General features: G+C 35.8%; 1 protein-coding gene across 1 annotated transcript in view; it reads right to left on the bottom strand.

The window, feature by feature from the left end:
• The window catches only part of GMNC (geminin coiled-coil domain containing), a 46,762-nt gene extending 31,947 nt beyond the window's left edge, over positions 1-14,815 (bottom strand). The window contains exon 1 of the mRNA XM_021692641.1: positions 14,672-14,815. Within this exon, the coding sequence (XP_021548316.1) occupies positions 14,672-14,815 (144 nt within the window). The remainder of the gene's footprint in view (positions 1-14,671) is intronic.
• Positions 14,816-17,634: the final 2,819 nt, after the last annotated feature.

Here is a 17,634-nt window from a genome sequence, read left to right as displayed (position 1 = left end):
GAGAAGAGAAGAGAAGAGAAGAGAAGAGAAGAGAAGAGAAGAGAAGATGAGATCTCTTTTTTTCTTTCAACAAGAGTGACAAATTAAGCAACATGAAAAGTGCTTGGCAAAGTAGAAATCGCAAACCAAAATTGAGAGATTTACTATATTAAAGCATTTGTTTAAAATCATTTTGTACTCTAGAAATGACAATTTTTTCAAAGTTGCTTTGTGTAAAGCGATTATCACTCTTGTGGAAGCATGGTAGACACTCACTACATGGTATTTTCTTATTAGAATTTCTACTAGATGTAATGATCTGACAACTCCATTTAATCCTGTCAACAAAATATGTACAATTCATAGGACTTTCTTAAATTAAAATCCTTGTTAGTAATAGTCATAATACTAGTATTAGTCGTAATTAATATTAGTCATAATACTAAGGGTACTTCAGTTTGAAAATCATAGGTTTATAATTCAATTTACTATAATATATATTAAGCATTAATATAGTTTTCAATTATTCATCTTAACTTTATTGTTAATGACATCTCTTTGCTCACAATTTTCTTTTTCTCAAAATACCTCCTTCTCTTGTGTACCAGGATACCACAAGTCCTCTTCCTCTTCAATCTATCTGTGACTTCAGAATCTCTATTGCCAACTCCTCTTCTAGCAGACCACTGGAATTGCTCAAGCTTTCAGTCTCATCACTTCTCTTAGTCTACAAATTTTTCTGGAGCAAACTGATCCACCACCATAGTTTCAATGATTTTCTACATCTTGATGACTTCAAAATTTATATATTTAGCCTGAGCAATTCTTGGAATCTCAAGGACTGTATATTTATTGCATTCTTGCTATCTCCTACTTGCTATCTTGGAGGCAGCACAGGCACAACTTGCCCAAACCTGAATGCAACTGTTGCTATCCTTCTAAACCTTCTCCAGGTTGATAAAGGGTAACACCACCATTCTGCCGCTCCAGCCAGAATCTATCAAGGAATTCATACTTGACTCCTCCCTCACCCTCACCTTCTACTGTCAGTCATGAAGTCTCAGTCCTAAATGACTTCCCAAGACTCCAATTATTTCCATTCCCACCCACCACCATGGTCCAAGCTTCTGTCATTTTTTTATCTTGGACAATTCAGTTTTTAGCCTTGCTGAACTCACTCTTTAACCTTGCTGAACTCAGAGATTAGTGAGTAATCTCTAGCAATTTACTGGCCCTTTAAGAAAATTAGAAATCAGAATATAAACCAAAGCCAATACACCTGAAAAAAGTAAAGCCCATGTCTACATGTCTAAGTAATAAATAAGCTAAAGAAAAAAATCACAACAAATATCATAAAAGGTTTAGAACTGAATAAAATAATTTTGCATAAAAATGTGTGTGAAATAAAGATTTAGAATTGTGATTCACAAGCTTAAATGAAAATACTGGGAAACAAGAAAAATCACACATTAACTAACCTTTTAATCTAAAAAAAAAAAAAAACCCAGAATAAAGCAGAATTTTAAAAAGTAGAAGAAAAGGAATTATAAAGAAAGAAAAGGAGTAATTACAACAAAGAACTGAAAAAATATTTGGTTAATCAACAAGCTCAATAGTAATTTTTTGAAAGAAACTGATCCAATAGACATATATAGGTCCATACTGGGGTGCCTCAGTGGCTCAGTCAGTTAAGCTTCCAACTCTTGATTTCTGCTCAGGTCATGATCTCAGGGTCCTGAGATTGAGCCCCATGTCAGGTTCCATGCTCAGTTGGAAGTCTGCTTAAGATTCTCTCTTTCCAGGGCACCTGGATGACTTCAACTCAGGTCATGATCTCAGGGTCCTTGGATGGAGTCCTGCTTAGTTGGTTGGTCAGGGCTCTGCACACAGCAGGCAATCTGCTTGTCCTTCTGCACCTCCCCCCCCCCCCCCCCCCCCTGCTTTCCCTTTCTCCCCCTCTCTCAAATAAATAAAATCTTAAAAAAAAAAAAGATTCCCTCTTTCTCTCTCTCCCCCCCTCAGCCCCTTACCCCCACATGCTCTCTCTCTCTCTCAAGTAAATAAATAAATCTTTTAAACTCATAACATACTATGAATTTATTAATGCAAATATCTTTGGAAACTTGGAATGATCACTCTTTTAGAAATATGAATTAATAAAATGACTCAAGAGAGAAAAATAACTCAAAATACTGGATAACTTTTAAAGAAACTAAATACATAGTTGAAAATCCCCTTCTAACATATATACTGGGGGCGAAGCCTAGGTGGCTCACTCAGTTAAGTGGTTGCCTTCGGCCTGGGTCATGACCCCTGGGTCCTGGGATCCAGCCCCGCATCGGGCTCCCTGCTCAGCGGGAAGCCTGCTTCTCCCTCTGCCTGCTCTGCCTGCCGCTCCCCCTGCTTGTGCTCTCTCTCTGACAAATAAATAAATAAATAATTTTTAAAAAGCCTAACGTATATACTGGGGCTCAGATGGTTTTATAGGCGAATTTTTAATCCAATTTTCCACGAACTAATAATCTCAGTTTATTGCAGATAGTTGCAGAGAAGAGAAAAAGAGAAAAGATACCCCAATTCATCTTTTCAAGCTAGTATAACTGCCATATCCAAACCAGAACAAGAAAAGCATAAGAAAGGAGAATTATTGACCCATTCCCCTAATAAGCATGGTTATAAACTAGTAAATAATACATTATAAAATCTTGCCTCTCTGTATAACACTGACTCCATACTTTTGACCACACTGGCTCTCTTATTTGAGAAATGGAATTTGAAAACTTCCAATGATGTTTAATTGGATTTAACTGGACTTTTAGCCATTTTTTTTAATGCTCCACGAGATGTTTTTACCTTTTTTTTTGCTTTTTTGGATTTCACTAATTCTAGTAGTTTCCATTACCTGACTCCTTTCAGCTCTCTTCCTATGTTCTCATTCCTAACTTCTTTCCCTTCTGCCCCTCTATCCTGGGAATTAACACCTAAGGCATGACATATTGCTCCTCTTGGTTTATATCCCCTCCCTTGAAGAGTGCACCATTCACACATGTCCAGCAATCCTCATCATATCAGTAACTCTCAGACTAAAATGTTCCCCCTCTGCTGAACAGAACCTAGACCTGTCAGATACTTATTCCCATTGTGCATATCACTCCACAAGTTTAATTTGACTAAAACTATACTATTTCCTCTGTCAAAAAACTGACTTCCAATATCCTTGTCTTCACATCACTTTTGCCACTGTCATGGTTTTTGCTACCAAGCTTGCCAATTTGGCATTATCATCTTGAATTTCTCCTTTCATTAGCTGCAGCCATCTGATTCAGTCCTTAATAATATATCTCATATTTGTCTCTTTCCATCTAGTCCTATTTCAGCTCTCCTTGCCCAAGGGCCTGTCACGAATATAGAGCACAGCATCTCAACAGCCTTTTGCTTTCCTCCAATCTGCACTGCTCACCACTGCCAGTTTTTTATTAAAGCATCTCATTCATCATTACATCACCATTTTTTGATCTTCCGTGGTTCACTATTTCTTATTGTAACAGGACTGTGAGATGTTAAAATTCCTCAAAATCAGTTCTTAAAATCTAACTAACATTATTTCCCATTTCTAGTCTGAATATCTCTATGTCCCATAGTACAATAATCATTATAAATTAAATCATAAGTCAATCACATTGAAAGCTAAAATAAAGACCTCCTACTTTAGAATTGTAAATAATATCTTTGGCTATGGAATCAATATTACATTTTTAGTCACATCATGCTTTATTTTATTTAAAATACATCAAAATTGAAAATTTGGAGAGATTAAACTGAAAAAGGAGTTTATTAATCAATGGGCATTTTTTAGCAGATTATTTTCTTGTTCTTTAAGTGTTAGCTTGTTTAAAGACAAACAAGTTGTAAAAAAATATATATTTTTTAGGATGGTGACTAGTCTTTGAAAGGTAACATTTGGCTGTGATTGTTAATTTGTTTGTTCCATAGAGGATAGGGAAGACGCTTGAAATGTCTTGTCTGACATTATCATAAGGGGGTTTATTAAGAAAATTGCCCGTAACTTGTACTAATCTGTGGTTTCTGCATTTTCCCTTTGGCTTATGCTTTCTAATTCCCTGGTTCCAAACCACATCAGTTGTTTCTTAATTTACCTTAAGCCACATATCATCATGACAATATCTGTTACTCAAGACCCCTGAGTCCCTTGCCAACCTCAGTGGTTATTTAATATAATGGCAAAGATTATGTGATTGACAATGAAATTAGATCTCAAGCTGATACCAAAAACAGTGACCTATCCTAGGTAGATATCTAGATCTTGGGTTTGTTCTGCCCCTGTCCCTTACATTGTCCAAAATTCTTAGATTACTTTACAGAAGGATTTCCTAATAACATGAAGTACAGCATCACAATCACAATAGTCTAAGAGTAGCATTGCTTAAATAATAAACTGGTTTCTCTTTTATAATTCATTGTGACAGAAATTATCTAGTCTTATTTTTTAAATTTAACTTTTCTATATTCTTGTATGTTTATATCCACAATCTTGGTCTCATGAGTATTGTTTGTAGAAACATAAATATTGTTTGTTTGTTTGCCCAATTGCATTTCGTCCCTCAATTTTTATAGCAATTTTTATTTTAAGTGTATACATTAAGAATACATATTTTTACTTAACTAATATTTTATTCCAATTTAGATAATTACATTATTTTATATAAATTAAAATAAAGTTCATGAAATTTAAGTTATAAAAAAAGTACCCTTAAGTTTTTTCAAGTTTAGAGATTTATTCCCCAAATCCTTCAAAACAAGAAATGAGACTGTCAAATTTTGGCTATTAAACTTCAGGATCATATATGCCTTTAGTATTAACTTCTAATCCTTTAAGCAAACTTATATTGATAAATTTATTGGAGTATCTACATAAACAATTTTGTTGAAAGAAGAATAATTCATTAGTGATTCTTATTTAAATAAATTTAATAAATGTACATTTTTATCAAAGTATTAGATATTTTTCCTTAATGGGAAAAAATATTCTTAATTCTTATTTCCCTAGAACTTTTTGAAAAACGTTATTTGCCAACTCTTTTTCATAAAGAAAATGACACACTCAAACATTTATAGCCTCAAAGAGTAGATTGCAAATATAATTTACATGTAGCACTTCTTACCTTGAGATGAGATTTCTTAGCCAGCATCGTACACTGCTGTTTCTAACATTAATTTCTCATTGCCTGGTAACCTCACTACTAACTAAAAATGTGTTCCACTGGCTCATAAACAATTATATCAGTCCCCTCTGTGTGTAACAAGAGACCTTAACCACAGAACTGGGAAATAAAAGGAAGAATTATGCCAGAAGTGACAACGGTGCCAGAAACCTGCTTTGCAGTGATTGGCTAAATGGGGCCAACCAGTTGAGTTTCATTCATCAGACTTGTTGAGTTAACCTTTACAAGCATTTTTTTTTTTTTTTCATTTTCTCTATTTTTCTTTTCTGGAGTCTCCTTTGATTTCATGCTGGCTTTTTAAATTGAGGATAAAGTTAATTCACTTAACAATGCCACAGCTGGAATTAAGTATGCCTCTTCTCCTACCGCTGAGGGGAGGGGCCGTTGCTGGTTGGTGGTGTCTTATTGGATGCCCAACACCCTTGAGGGCTGTTGCTGAATCAGTGGTGCCTCTAGCGACAGACAAGAAGTTAACTAATTATGAACATATGGTTTGGCAGACACCTTGTTAGCTTGCTGCTGCGTAGGTGTTTGGAAGGAGGTAAAGGGGAAAGTTTGAGGTAGAAGGTGTGGTTAAAAGTCCCACTGACAAGCCTGGGGGAGATTTGATTGATCCTAATCTATTCTTTTTGTCAGGAATCAGCATGCTTCTGGCAGCAACAGCTTGGTAATAACAGAGATTTGTGGCCCTTAAGCTCTTGTGGTGATAGTCGGCACACGACCAGTCAACTGGCTCCTTACAAGGCCCCCATTTAATTGGCCACAGTGGTGGGAAGAGAAATGAGATTTTAGGTCAAGGTACAACACATGGCCTACCTGAAAGGGTTCACAATGATCTGAGGCACAGATGTCATCTTTTATTGGCGTGATTCTCTTAAGGCCTGATTGCCATAGGAGAAGCCTTGAATAAGGGCTGCAGGAGAGCCTTCAGCAAAAGCCATGCAAGTACACTATTTATATTTGAATTACCTAGAGAAAAAGGCAGATGTAGAAAGGATAGGGAAGAGACATAGTAGACTAGATTGTGACTGGGTCTGATGAAGAATAAAGTGGATTTTCAATTGTATGAAAAGGAAGATTTCTTGAGAATTTATTGGGGAGATTGAAATACTCTTTAAATTGTATGTCTGTCAGATAAATTGGAAAATCACACACGTTTGGTATTCAACTGCATAGCTGTAACCAGAAAGATATCTTTTCCATCATCCACAAATTTGTATACCATACTTGTACTTGGTATCCATCACTTATCCCCATATATTTAGGGTGTTGTAGTCTCTGTACCGTAAAGACTTCCACTCAAAGTCAGTCATAACCAATAGGGATATCGTCAGTTTTTGTTCATTGACTCTTAGATCTGTTGTCTGAGTTTTTTCAACTTAATCTAAAACTAAATTTCCTGGATACAAAAAAAACAAAAACAAAAACTTCCACAATGTCTATGGAGGATTAGTTTAGCTACCAGGAAACACTGCTCTTGAAAGATCTGCTAAATATTTTCAAATCTTTGTCCTTTCCTTACTGATTTTCTTATGTTAGTTGCTCAGGGTAGTGTAGATAATATAGATGTTTTACAGATCACTTCAAATAGCATAGATGATTATATAAAAGTGATTATGTAGCCTCCCTTACTAGAGTGTCACTAACAACTTTACAGCGTTTATTAGTGAACTCATAGATGGGAGAAGAGTTACCGATATGACTAAGTAGACTCATTTCTATGCTCTGCCATTACACAAAATACACATGAACCGTGTTGGGTGTGAGTGAATATGTGTATGTGTGTGTGAATATGGTTATTGTTTTCCTGAGAATGGTTTATGCAGACTTTCTTTTATGAATTAGCTATAATTCAATTTAAATACCCAAAATTCTACATCTTGATGAAAATATAACCAGAGGAAACTTGGAATAAGAAAGACAAGAAATGTGACAGTATAGAGCATGGGATCTGTAGTTTGCTAGTTTGGGGCAAGGATGTAATACTTAGCAACAATGTGACCTTGAGAAAATTGTTAACTTCCTTATGTTAAACGGTTTCCTCATCTGTAAATAGCACCTGTCCTACCTGATTTACCACAGGTGGTGGGTGTAAGGATGAATTGAGTTAATGTACATAAAGTTTTTATCATCAGGCCTGGCACAATTTTTGTACAAATATATGTTCACTAAAAATGAGACAGACAGTAACATGCATTATTCTCATATAGTTCTAACTGTCTTTAGGTGGCCTGAAACCTCAGAGTATATTTCACAGAAACAGGGAATCCAAAAAAGTTGAGGATCTATCAAGTCTAAAAACAGAACTTATTTAGGTCATTAGGTAAAGAAATCGCACAGAGCAAAAGCGTTCAATAGGGTCTCTTAGGTGAAGGGAAGTTTGCTTCCAATAATATACCTGCCTGCCCCACACTAAGAGGTGACACTGGGAACTCACAGATCAGTGCTCTATCTTTGTAGAGCTTCTAATTTTTGAAAAACACCTGTAATAGGGCCAAAAGAGGATGGGTTTTCATCAGACTATCTATGTGATTGGTCTGATTAGCTGACTGGCGCCACTTGATCGTGGTGCCCTGCCTACAGCAGGTGTTATATATTTGCTTCTGAAAAGAATCCTTTTTTCTAGAGCCTTCATTTCAGCTGATGGAAGTTTATTGAGCAGACCAATAATAAGATCATACCCAAAAGAGTCCTAATTCCTTAATGTTGAACTACTACTAAATCTACTTTTGTTTGCTTATTTTGCAGTGAACTGTGGGCCGAGTGCCTGCAATGTATTATTTTGAGACCTGGGTGCATAAATCAGTTCACTTTTTCTTATATATATAAATGTCTATTACTCACCTACACCCTAGTAGTTTGCTTTATTGTTTGTTCTTTTACATTAAGCCATTTCAATCATTAAGATAGTTTATTTTAATGGAGAAAATATCTATTTGAAGCTTGTATAAAGATAAAGCTTTCTATCAATATTAAGAATACCTGTGTGTTTTCCATGGAATCATGTGTAACATTTGGATTATATATTTTGCTTTTAACAGACAAATTAAAAAATATGCTTTCCTGAATATTATCTCATGTATTTTTATTCATTTAAAACATATATCCTTGGGGTACCTGGGTGGCTCAGTTGGTTAAGTGTCCAACTCTTGATTTCAGTTCCGGTCATGATGTCAGGGTCATGAGATTGAGAGCCCCACATCAGGCTCTATGCTGGGTGTGGAACCAGCTTAAGATTCTCTCTCTCCCTCTCCTTCTGCCCCCCACCCCATTCTCTCTCCATCTCTCTAAAACACACATACACACACACGCACACCATATATCCTCTATTTGTCCCCTTAGAAATAACTGCCGATAGCTTTAAGATTTTTCCAGGCTTTACTTTAAACTAGAAGTGGGAATTTTAGGACCAGAGACTATTTGCACAAGAGAGCATTTAGACCATTTAATTCAACAACATTTTTTTTAATTTTATGTTTACAGAAGAGAACCAGATTGATTACAGTGATGTGATGCTCAAGTTCACACAATTGAGACCAAAACCCAGAATGTCTGTCACATGTTTCTTACATGAAAAGTTCTATATGTATATTTAAATTTTTAGAATAATTGGATAGAAATATACAGTAGACTGATGATAAAAAATCAAGTTGTTATTACTGTAATTTTACGTATAAATAAGAGAACCTTATCTTGCTTAGGGCATGTTTTGTTGTTTTAATGATTAGCATAGGAGCCATTCTTAAATCAAACTTCCTACGTTTATCAATTGTCTCAGGATGTCAAGACTTCATGGCTAGTAAAACTTTTTATTCAGTTGAAGACTAAACAAAACTAGGACCCTCTGATTGTACTTCAGAAAATACCTAAGTGATTAAAGTCTTTCTCAGTAAAATTTTACCAGAATTCACAAAAATCATTATTTATGTTAAAGTAGACAAGGAACATCATTATTTACTTGCAACTGAAACATTTTCTGCATTAAGAATTATCTAGGCTAATAATGGTTTTAAACTCCTTTCTGAGAGAGACTGGGATTTCTCTAGTGAAAACCTAAAGTGGTAGTGAGGAACAAAGAGGTGACCAAGCACACAGGCAGGCTTCTGAGTTTCTTCACTCACATTCAAAAGGGCAATACAGTAGTTTAAAAATATGTTCACAACTTCTCTGACACTCCTTTCTTCAAGAGATGGAGCCCAATGCTTCTGTCCTTGAGTGAAGACTAGACTTAATGACTTCCTTGAAACAAATGGATTATGCCAGACATAATCACGTGGGTCACTTTAAGACTTCCTCATGAAAAACATCATGGCTTCTGCCTTGCCATCTCTCTGGGATCACTCATTATGGAGGAAGCCAACAGCCGTGTCTTGGGGACACTCAGGCAGCCACGGGAAGAGGCCTGTGTGAAGTATTGAAGCCTCTGTGAACGGCCATGTGGAAGCAGATCCTGCTGTCCCAGTCAAATTTTAGGAAGGCTGCAGCTCTGTCCTGTGGTTCTAACAAAGTAGGGCCACGGGTTCCATAGTTCCATTAAATATTAGTAAATACTTAATGATAAAAATAGCCCAGGGCTCAAATAAGTGTGAAGAAGTCAGAATAAACAGAGTTCAGAAGACTTCATTCCTGCAGAATTTCAAAAATTAATATGTATGATATATATATACATTGTGGCTCTGGGTGATTCTAGACCTAAAGGGACTTGACTGCCTTCATTTGATCCTAAATCTTGGTAGGATGCTTTTCTAAAATTTGTAGACCTGACTAGTAGGAAAGAGCTCTTTACCACTAATTTGGTGGCAAGACATTTTCACCAATGGCTAAATGTTGGAGCCAGGTCTATCTTCCAATATAGTAATGGATCATACACATGCAAGTGATAGATATGAACAAGGTTGTCACACAAGTGTTCAGTGTAAGACAGATGTCTTAATAATACATGTTTTAATAATACATTTTTTCCTATGCTATGTACTCTCCTAAATGCTTCTGAATAATAAAACCTATTTTACAGATCAACAAACTAAGTTTCAGAAGAATGGCTACTTGCTTGAGGTAGAAAATTGTTAAAATGGTCCAGTGGGGGATTCAGTTTTTTCTCCATTATGCTCCTAGGCTGCCTCCATTATGATCCTGGCATACCCAACTCTATCTGAATTTCTCAACTTCTCTACTCACTCCAGTTACTCACAGCCTTGGACATACCTCTCTCCTCTGTCTCATTTCCTATTTTCCTCCTTTTTCAATGACTATCAACAATTTCCGATCTTTCTAACCAATATTTATTGATCATTTATTACACTTTAAGCAGTGTATTTACTATAATTGTTAACTTACTTGTGAAGAAACTGAAAGATAAGTAATTTCTTCAAGGTCACACAAATTTTGAAGTTATTGGGGTTAGAACTTAGATCTGATTCTAGTACCCATGCTCTTCACCACTTTGCATATTTCCATGACCTATTTTATTCAAAGAGCTTGCTCCTGCACCTGAATTAATGTAGCTCATATATTTTCTGTACCATTTGTAGGGTCCTAGCATACAGAACCATATTTCACTTATTAATGTTATATAAGTGTCACTTTTTGTTTCATAGAAAATTATATATACTGTATGATTTCATTTTAAACATTATATATATATACACACACATAGTTTTAAGTAGTGTGTGTGTGTGTGTATGCATGTGTATGTAATGTCACTTTTCAACTACATTATAGACTAATTAAAAACTAGGAATCGCATCTTGAGGAGATACCAATGCCTGGCAAATTTAAGTAAGCTGGTTGGTGTGATGTGATATGGTGGAAACATTGTTAAGCAAAAAGAACCAAAGAAAGCACTTTTAATATTTCCTGAAGTTTCCATTAAACAGCTTTGATAGTTATGCTCAGAAAAAGTGAAACTCTGATTGCTTTGTAATGTGTTCATGAATCTTAATGATCTGGCTCTCACTTCCTTTTCAAGTCTTGGCTTATATTTCCATCATTCACAGGCTTGGCGATTCTCTATCCACACTCCATGCTCTCTAAGTAAAACCACACTTTCCTTTGTTCTTGCATGTGCAGTGATTTGCTTTGTTTTGTTTTTGGTTTTGGTTTTGTTTCCCTGCCTGGAAATCTTCTACTTGTTCTTCAAAACCCAGATCCATAGTTCTCTTTTTGGCAAGGAAGCAGTCATTCCTTTTTCTCTGAACTCTGTTAGTGTATTTAAAGCATTCCTTGATGCCAGCTCTAAGTGTCTCCCTATATATCCTTAAGCAGCTTCAATCATGTAGGATAGAAAATATTTTATAATTATTAAGAACATGAACTTTGAATGTAGATAAAACTGGATTCAAATTCTGACTTTGTCTCTAAATACCTCTAGGACTTTGGTCAAATTGCTTAACTTTTCAGTCTCAGTCTCTTTTGGCATAAAATAACAATGTTAATAACCTTACAGATTCTTGCAAGGATGATATCATAAAATATACAGAGTGCCATGCATTTATAATTTTGTAATATGATTAATATTACTTTAATATATCTTTATATTTCACTAATTAACACTATGTCCTAAGTCTCACTTAATAAATTTTTGCAGAAGGAATATATGAAAAATAAATACTTGTATATCAATGTTTCCATTATACACAAATTGACTACACAATATGACCATAATGGACTCATGCAGAATCAAATTAAAAAGCACAAATTTAAGGGTGCCTGGGTGGCTCAGACAATTAAGCATCCAACTCTTGATTTCTGCTCAGGTCACGATCTCAGGGTCATGAGATGGAGCCCCCCGTTCGGCTCTGTGCTCAGTGGGGAGTCTGCTTGAGATTCTTTCCCTCTGCCCCTACCCCTACTTGCTCTCTCTCTCACTCTCTCCCTCTCCCAAATAATTAAATAAATCTTTTTGAAAAAGCACAAATTAGCAATAAATTGCCTAAATTTTGAAACCTGAAGAATACATTTAATAAATTACAGATATTCAGTGGTGGAAAGAACATTAGAGATTCAAGTGACTCAGATCACTATATCAAATCAGTGTCCAAACCCAAACTTCCTGATAGTCTTGGCCACAGAGGGCTTTTCAAATTAGCAAGATATTCAAATAAGACTGAAGTGTGGCAGCAATATGGTAGCCATAGTTCACAGCCAACTAAGATTTAAGACTTGGACACTTATAAACCATCTGGCTACAGATTTTTTAAGTTAAGATCTAGAAGTTCCAGATTTCTCTTCCTCCTTCTCCCCATTTGCTTCCAACATACTTTCTCAATAAAAAAGAGACTAGGTCTAGGATCATAAAAACTCTCTCATTCTCATTTGTCTTCCAACCTAAGATTTCTTGAGTGAAACAAGGTCTAGAGTGGTATCTCGTTGTCTTGACCAAAGGACTATTGGATGAATCTCTCAGGGCCAGAACATCTCCTTTAGGGAGGTATATATCTGTTTTCAGTTTGAGGAAGTATATGCTGGCTCTCATATTTTTCAGTATTTATCTAGCATAGAGTAGTGGCTGAGAGATGGTATAAAGTATCCAAACTCTAAAATAGATTTCTCAGGTCAAAGTCTGCCTCTACCACTCACTAACTATGAATCCCAAGGAATATTTCTTAGATTTTCTCAATGTCAGTTCTCTCATTTGTGAAATGAGAATAAGAATAGCATCTAAATAGTATCAGAAGTATGTACTGAGAATTGAGCTCATTCATGTAAGGTTTTTAGATTAATTCCTAGTTTACAGTATGAACTCAATATACATTATGATTTAATTTGAATTCATGGCTATTTCATTGAATAAAACAATTCTTATTCAAATTTTAAATTCATTTTGTTGTTTCTAATTTTATAGCTTTGAGTTCTTTCACTGTTCCTATGCCTTCTTTATAATCAGGATTTGTAGAAACTGGAGAGTACATTAAATGGGAATTGGGGCACTGACTCCACATTCACTGGGAGACTGTTGAATACATTGGAATCTCTGTTTGGACTTGGTCAATATCAGAATTTTGGAAAAGAAAAACAAATTGCTTAGTCTTTACTTTTATTGCAGTAATATTTTAACCTCCAAATTCTATTTAGGCTTTTACTTTTCAGCCAGTGGAAACACCATGACAAATTGTTTTTCTGCCTATATTATTTATCTCTATCTCCAGAGAAATATCTTAGGGACCCAGGCCTTAGTATTCAGAGGCAGTACAAAGTAGATAAATAACAGTTATTTGTTATCTGACTTTATGGAATCCTTGAGGGAATGGGCTCTATCTTGTTCACTTTGTGATCACTTGTGAGTAGTACATTGTCTGGTGTCATGCAGCTCATTTAATAGATGTTGTATAAAAGAACTGTTTGGGGGTGCATGGGTGTCTCAGTCATTAAAGCGTCTGCCTTCAGCTCAGGTCATGATCCCAGGGTCCTGGGATCGAGCCACCCGTAGGCTCCCTGCTTGTTGGGAGGCCTGCTTCTCCCTCTCCCATTCCCCCTGCTTGTGTTCCCTCTCTCTCTGTCAAATAAATAAATAAAATCTTAAAAAAAAAGAAAAGAACTGTTTGAACATATATCTAACATGTGAGAAGTTCTCTGTGATGGAATATCTGTTGTCAACTCAGCAACTTTCCTATTCTGATTAAATCATTCTGCTACGGTCTATAGCAACTTTATCAAACCAGCTCTACTTTGTTCAAAATTCCAAAAACTCCCAACCCCTTCAAAGTTCATTCATGATCTCCTCCTTGAAATTCATAAAAAGAATATAAAGAGCCACAGAGGACTTTCCCAGTTTTCTTGATGCCAAACATTAATTTACTTAAATCTGTAGCTTCTCTAGTTTCCTTTTCCTTGCTTCCATAAAGAAAGGGTCCCTTTTTCTATTTAAGGCTTTAATTTCCATTGTTAATAGATCTCATTTCATTATTTCTTCTTGGGAAGCTTGCATTATTGATTGCCTCAGATGGATTCTTCTCATGAACTTTTAAACATTTGTCTCTTTCAGTCAAAAAAAAAAGAAAGAAAGGAAGAAAAAGAAAAAAGAAAGGTGATGGAGCACTCCCAACTCCTTGTCCTTTTCTACCACTTGCCTATTTCCTCCCTTTGTTTTCATTTATTTTAAATTGCTGGGAGGAAAGGGGAATGGGGAGGTAGCATTCAGTGGATACTAAGTTTCAGTTTAGGAAGATAAAAAACTTCTAGAGAGGGCTGGTGGTGATGGTTGTATAAAAATGTGTAGTTAATGCCACTTAAAATGATTTAATTGGTAAGTTTTATGTTTATATATATTTTACCACAATTAAAAACAAAACAAAACAAGTTGCTTATGTTAAATGTTTCTATTTCTTCATCTTGCACTAATTCTTAAACTCTCTCCAGTCTGGATTTTGCTTCCATCACAGAAACAGCTCCTGCTAATGTAGCAGATAAGTTCACGTTGCTAAATTCAATGGGCAATTTTCAATCCTTACCTTAACTGACCTCTCAGCAGCATTTGGTAACTTTTTCTTTCTCTTTGAAATTCCCTCATCCCTCGTTTCTTGATGCAACACAGCTAGAGTTGTTTTTCTCCCCTTGAGCGACTCCTCTCTGTTACCAATCCTTTGTTCCCCCATATCTGACCATTATACATTAAGATTTTTCAAAACTCAACCCTAGCCCTTTTTATCTTTACATTGTACCCTTTTCCTAAGTTTTTTCATCAATGTCCATGCCTTCAGCTACCAACTATAGGCAGGGGACTATAAATACATATCTCTGTGTAGACTTTTTTCTTAGTTCTAGATGCAAAAATCTACCACGCCTTCTAATCCAATTAGGTATCTTCAAAACACTTCAAATCCAACATATGCAAAAGTGAACTCAGGAATCTGTCAGCAACTCCCTACCCCTGCTCTTGCATCCCGCTCCCATCCCCTAAATATGGACCTTATCCAGTGTGTTCTCACTCAGTCAGTGACACCACCATCCAGCCAAGTATGAAAGCTAGAAATCGTGACAAATCTTACTTCCCCACCTTATTTCTCATATAACATCTATCACCAACAACTGGTACTTAAATCTCCTAAATATGTCTCAAACCTATCACATCTTTTCACCTCTGTCACAACCATACCACTCACCACCACCATCAAATTTGCCCAACCTACCTAATCTTCATCTGCTGGTAGATTCCAAACTGGGTCTTCCCATATCCACTGAGACCTTCCTCCAATCCAAACTCCACAATGCTACAAAAACAATATTTTAGGAATGTAAATTTCATCTTATTATCTATCTTTGTTTAAAACCATCTAATATTTTCACATTGTCCTGATGATAAAGACTAAAATCCTTAAGATAGTTTGTTAGACTCAGCATGACCTGTGCTTTATCTACATCTAGCACTTTTGGACTCTCACTTCTGAATTCTTTCTCTCTCACTTTCTCTCCCTCTCTCTCTCAAATCCAGTTACACTGACCTCAGAGATTGAGACATGACAATTGTGACATACATAGCTAGAGGTCAGTTCCAATTGTCATTCATAGCCCAGAATTTGTTGAAGTCTGTTACGTTCTTTATACCAAACTTAGCTGGAAGGAGAAGGCTCATGGCTGGCACTATACCTGCCTACTAGTTTTACACAGGTGCTGATATGGTTGATCTAGATAACTAACTAGTCATGTGGGAAAGACATGGAATACAGACTAAATAGAAAGAGAAATGATTTTAGTAAGCAATGAGTTCTTTAGGTGTAAGATGAAATAACAGTGGTACCAATAGGTATAGAGCACAATTGTAGGAAACCCATATTCACAGTACTGGAATCCTAAGCAAGCACATATTATGTGTCATGCACTATGCTATATCTTAGCCATTTCTTTAATGAAGAAGTATTAAAAGGGAGCTAATTGTGATATGCCACTATAGGACTATTTAACAATTCTTGCAGAAACTCTTTAGAGAGTTACCCCTTCCTGAGGAATTCAAGAAAGATTTCACAGAGATGATATTTTATGTGGGGACTGAGGTTAGATAGTAGTTTGCCAAATGGAGAAGGGCAGATGGAATTTTAAGTGGAGGGAGGAAAACACAGATGGAGTTCAGATTTAACCACACTTTTAGTTGGAAAAAAAAAAGTCTTCAAACCTGAAATTTCATCTTAAAAGTACACAATTGTCTACCATTATATAGCATTGAGAACAATTTTGCAATAAAATATTACTGTTTATAATATTTATAATCAAAAAGCTTTGGCCATTGGTCCCTTTTCCGCCAAACAAGGTGTTGCCATTAGGGTGACTTGCATCCTGCTGAAAGCAGTATGTCTGATGTTTAAGGCACAAAGACATTGTTTAAAGAAGCCTTATGATTTTGAACAAACTGGCCCAGCAGGGGGATTTTAACCTGCCCTCCCTAACAGGCACAACAGCCTGTGTTTGTAAACAGAGCCTTATTGCACTAGTGAGAGCGGACACAGAACAGTGTCAGCTCATTAATTGGGTGTCAGCTCCCTGCAGGGAAGAAAGCTTAATGAGTCATCTCATCATAAAGAACTGGAGCTCAAGGGAGGGGCAAATGGCTTAGAGAAAGGGAGAAAGATTTGTCCAGCAATAACTACGTGTATAGAAAAGCCTGAAGCCCACCTGTTGGGATAAAGAGAGAGCAGCATTTGGGAACGGATGGTTTCTCTGTATTCTGCTATTCAAAGGGAAACCTGAGTTTATGAACTTACAAATGCAGCAATTACCAGTGTGCATATTCATGTGTTCTGTGAGTGTAATAAATTAAAATTATTCAAAACATATTTTTCGTAATAAAGTTTATGAAGTTCTTCTCTTATTCTGTTCACAGTAGAAATATTGTCCAACTTTCCCACATAAAATCTCCTATAACAAAGTACATGCTACTCAAGGCTTGTTTGAAACTCAAGTATGTTCCTGATGTCCTCAGCAAACATGATGAAAAGATGTCAAATTTCTCTTGTGCTTCATAGTCATCGTCTAAAAACCACTTAACAAAAAAATTCTTAAACCTGAGACAGAGCTTCCTTTTTTAATTCTTATTTTCTAATCTAACCTAATAATCATATAAGAAGTTATGCCTAGTTTTCACATAATGCTGCAGGCTTACATCTGATGTTAGTTCATTATTAGAACTCTATGTTCTTCTACCTTGGGCTATTGGTATTATTAACTTTTGAGATCTTTCAATATTTAAAAAATGGCTGTCCATTTTTAGGTATTTCCTCCAATTTGTTTACATTTTTACTTTGCTAGTGGTATTTTCTCCATGAGTTTGATTAATAAATTGAATTTTAAACTTCTTTCTCATTTCACTATTTTTCTCAGTCCCAGAAGAATCTCAGAATTTGCACATTTTGCTGATTGATTTCTCAATCATAGTGGCTTTTCCAGAACTTTCCCCCTCATATCAAATCACGAGTTCTTCTTT

Source organism: Neomonachus schauinslandi, chromosome 1 (genome assembly GCF_002201575.2).
Source record: "Neomonachus schauinslandi chromosome 1, ASM220157v2, whole genome shotgun sequence".
Taxonomy (NCBI): Eukaryota; Metazoa; Chordata; class Mammalia; order Carnivora; family Phocidae; genus Neomonachus; species Neomonachus schauinslandi.
This window is presented reverse-complemented; position numbering and strand designations above follow the sequence as displayed.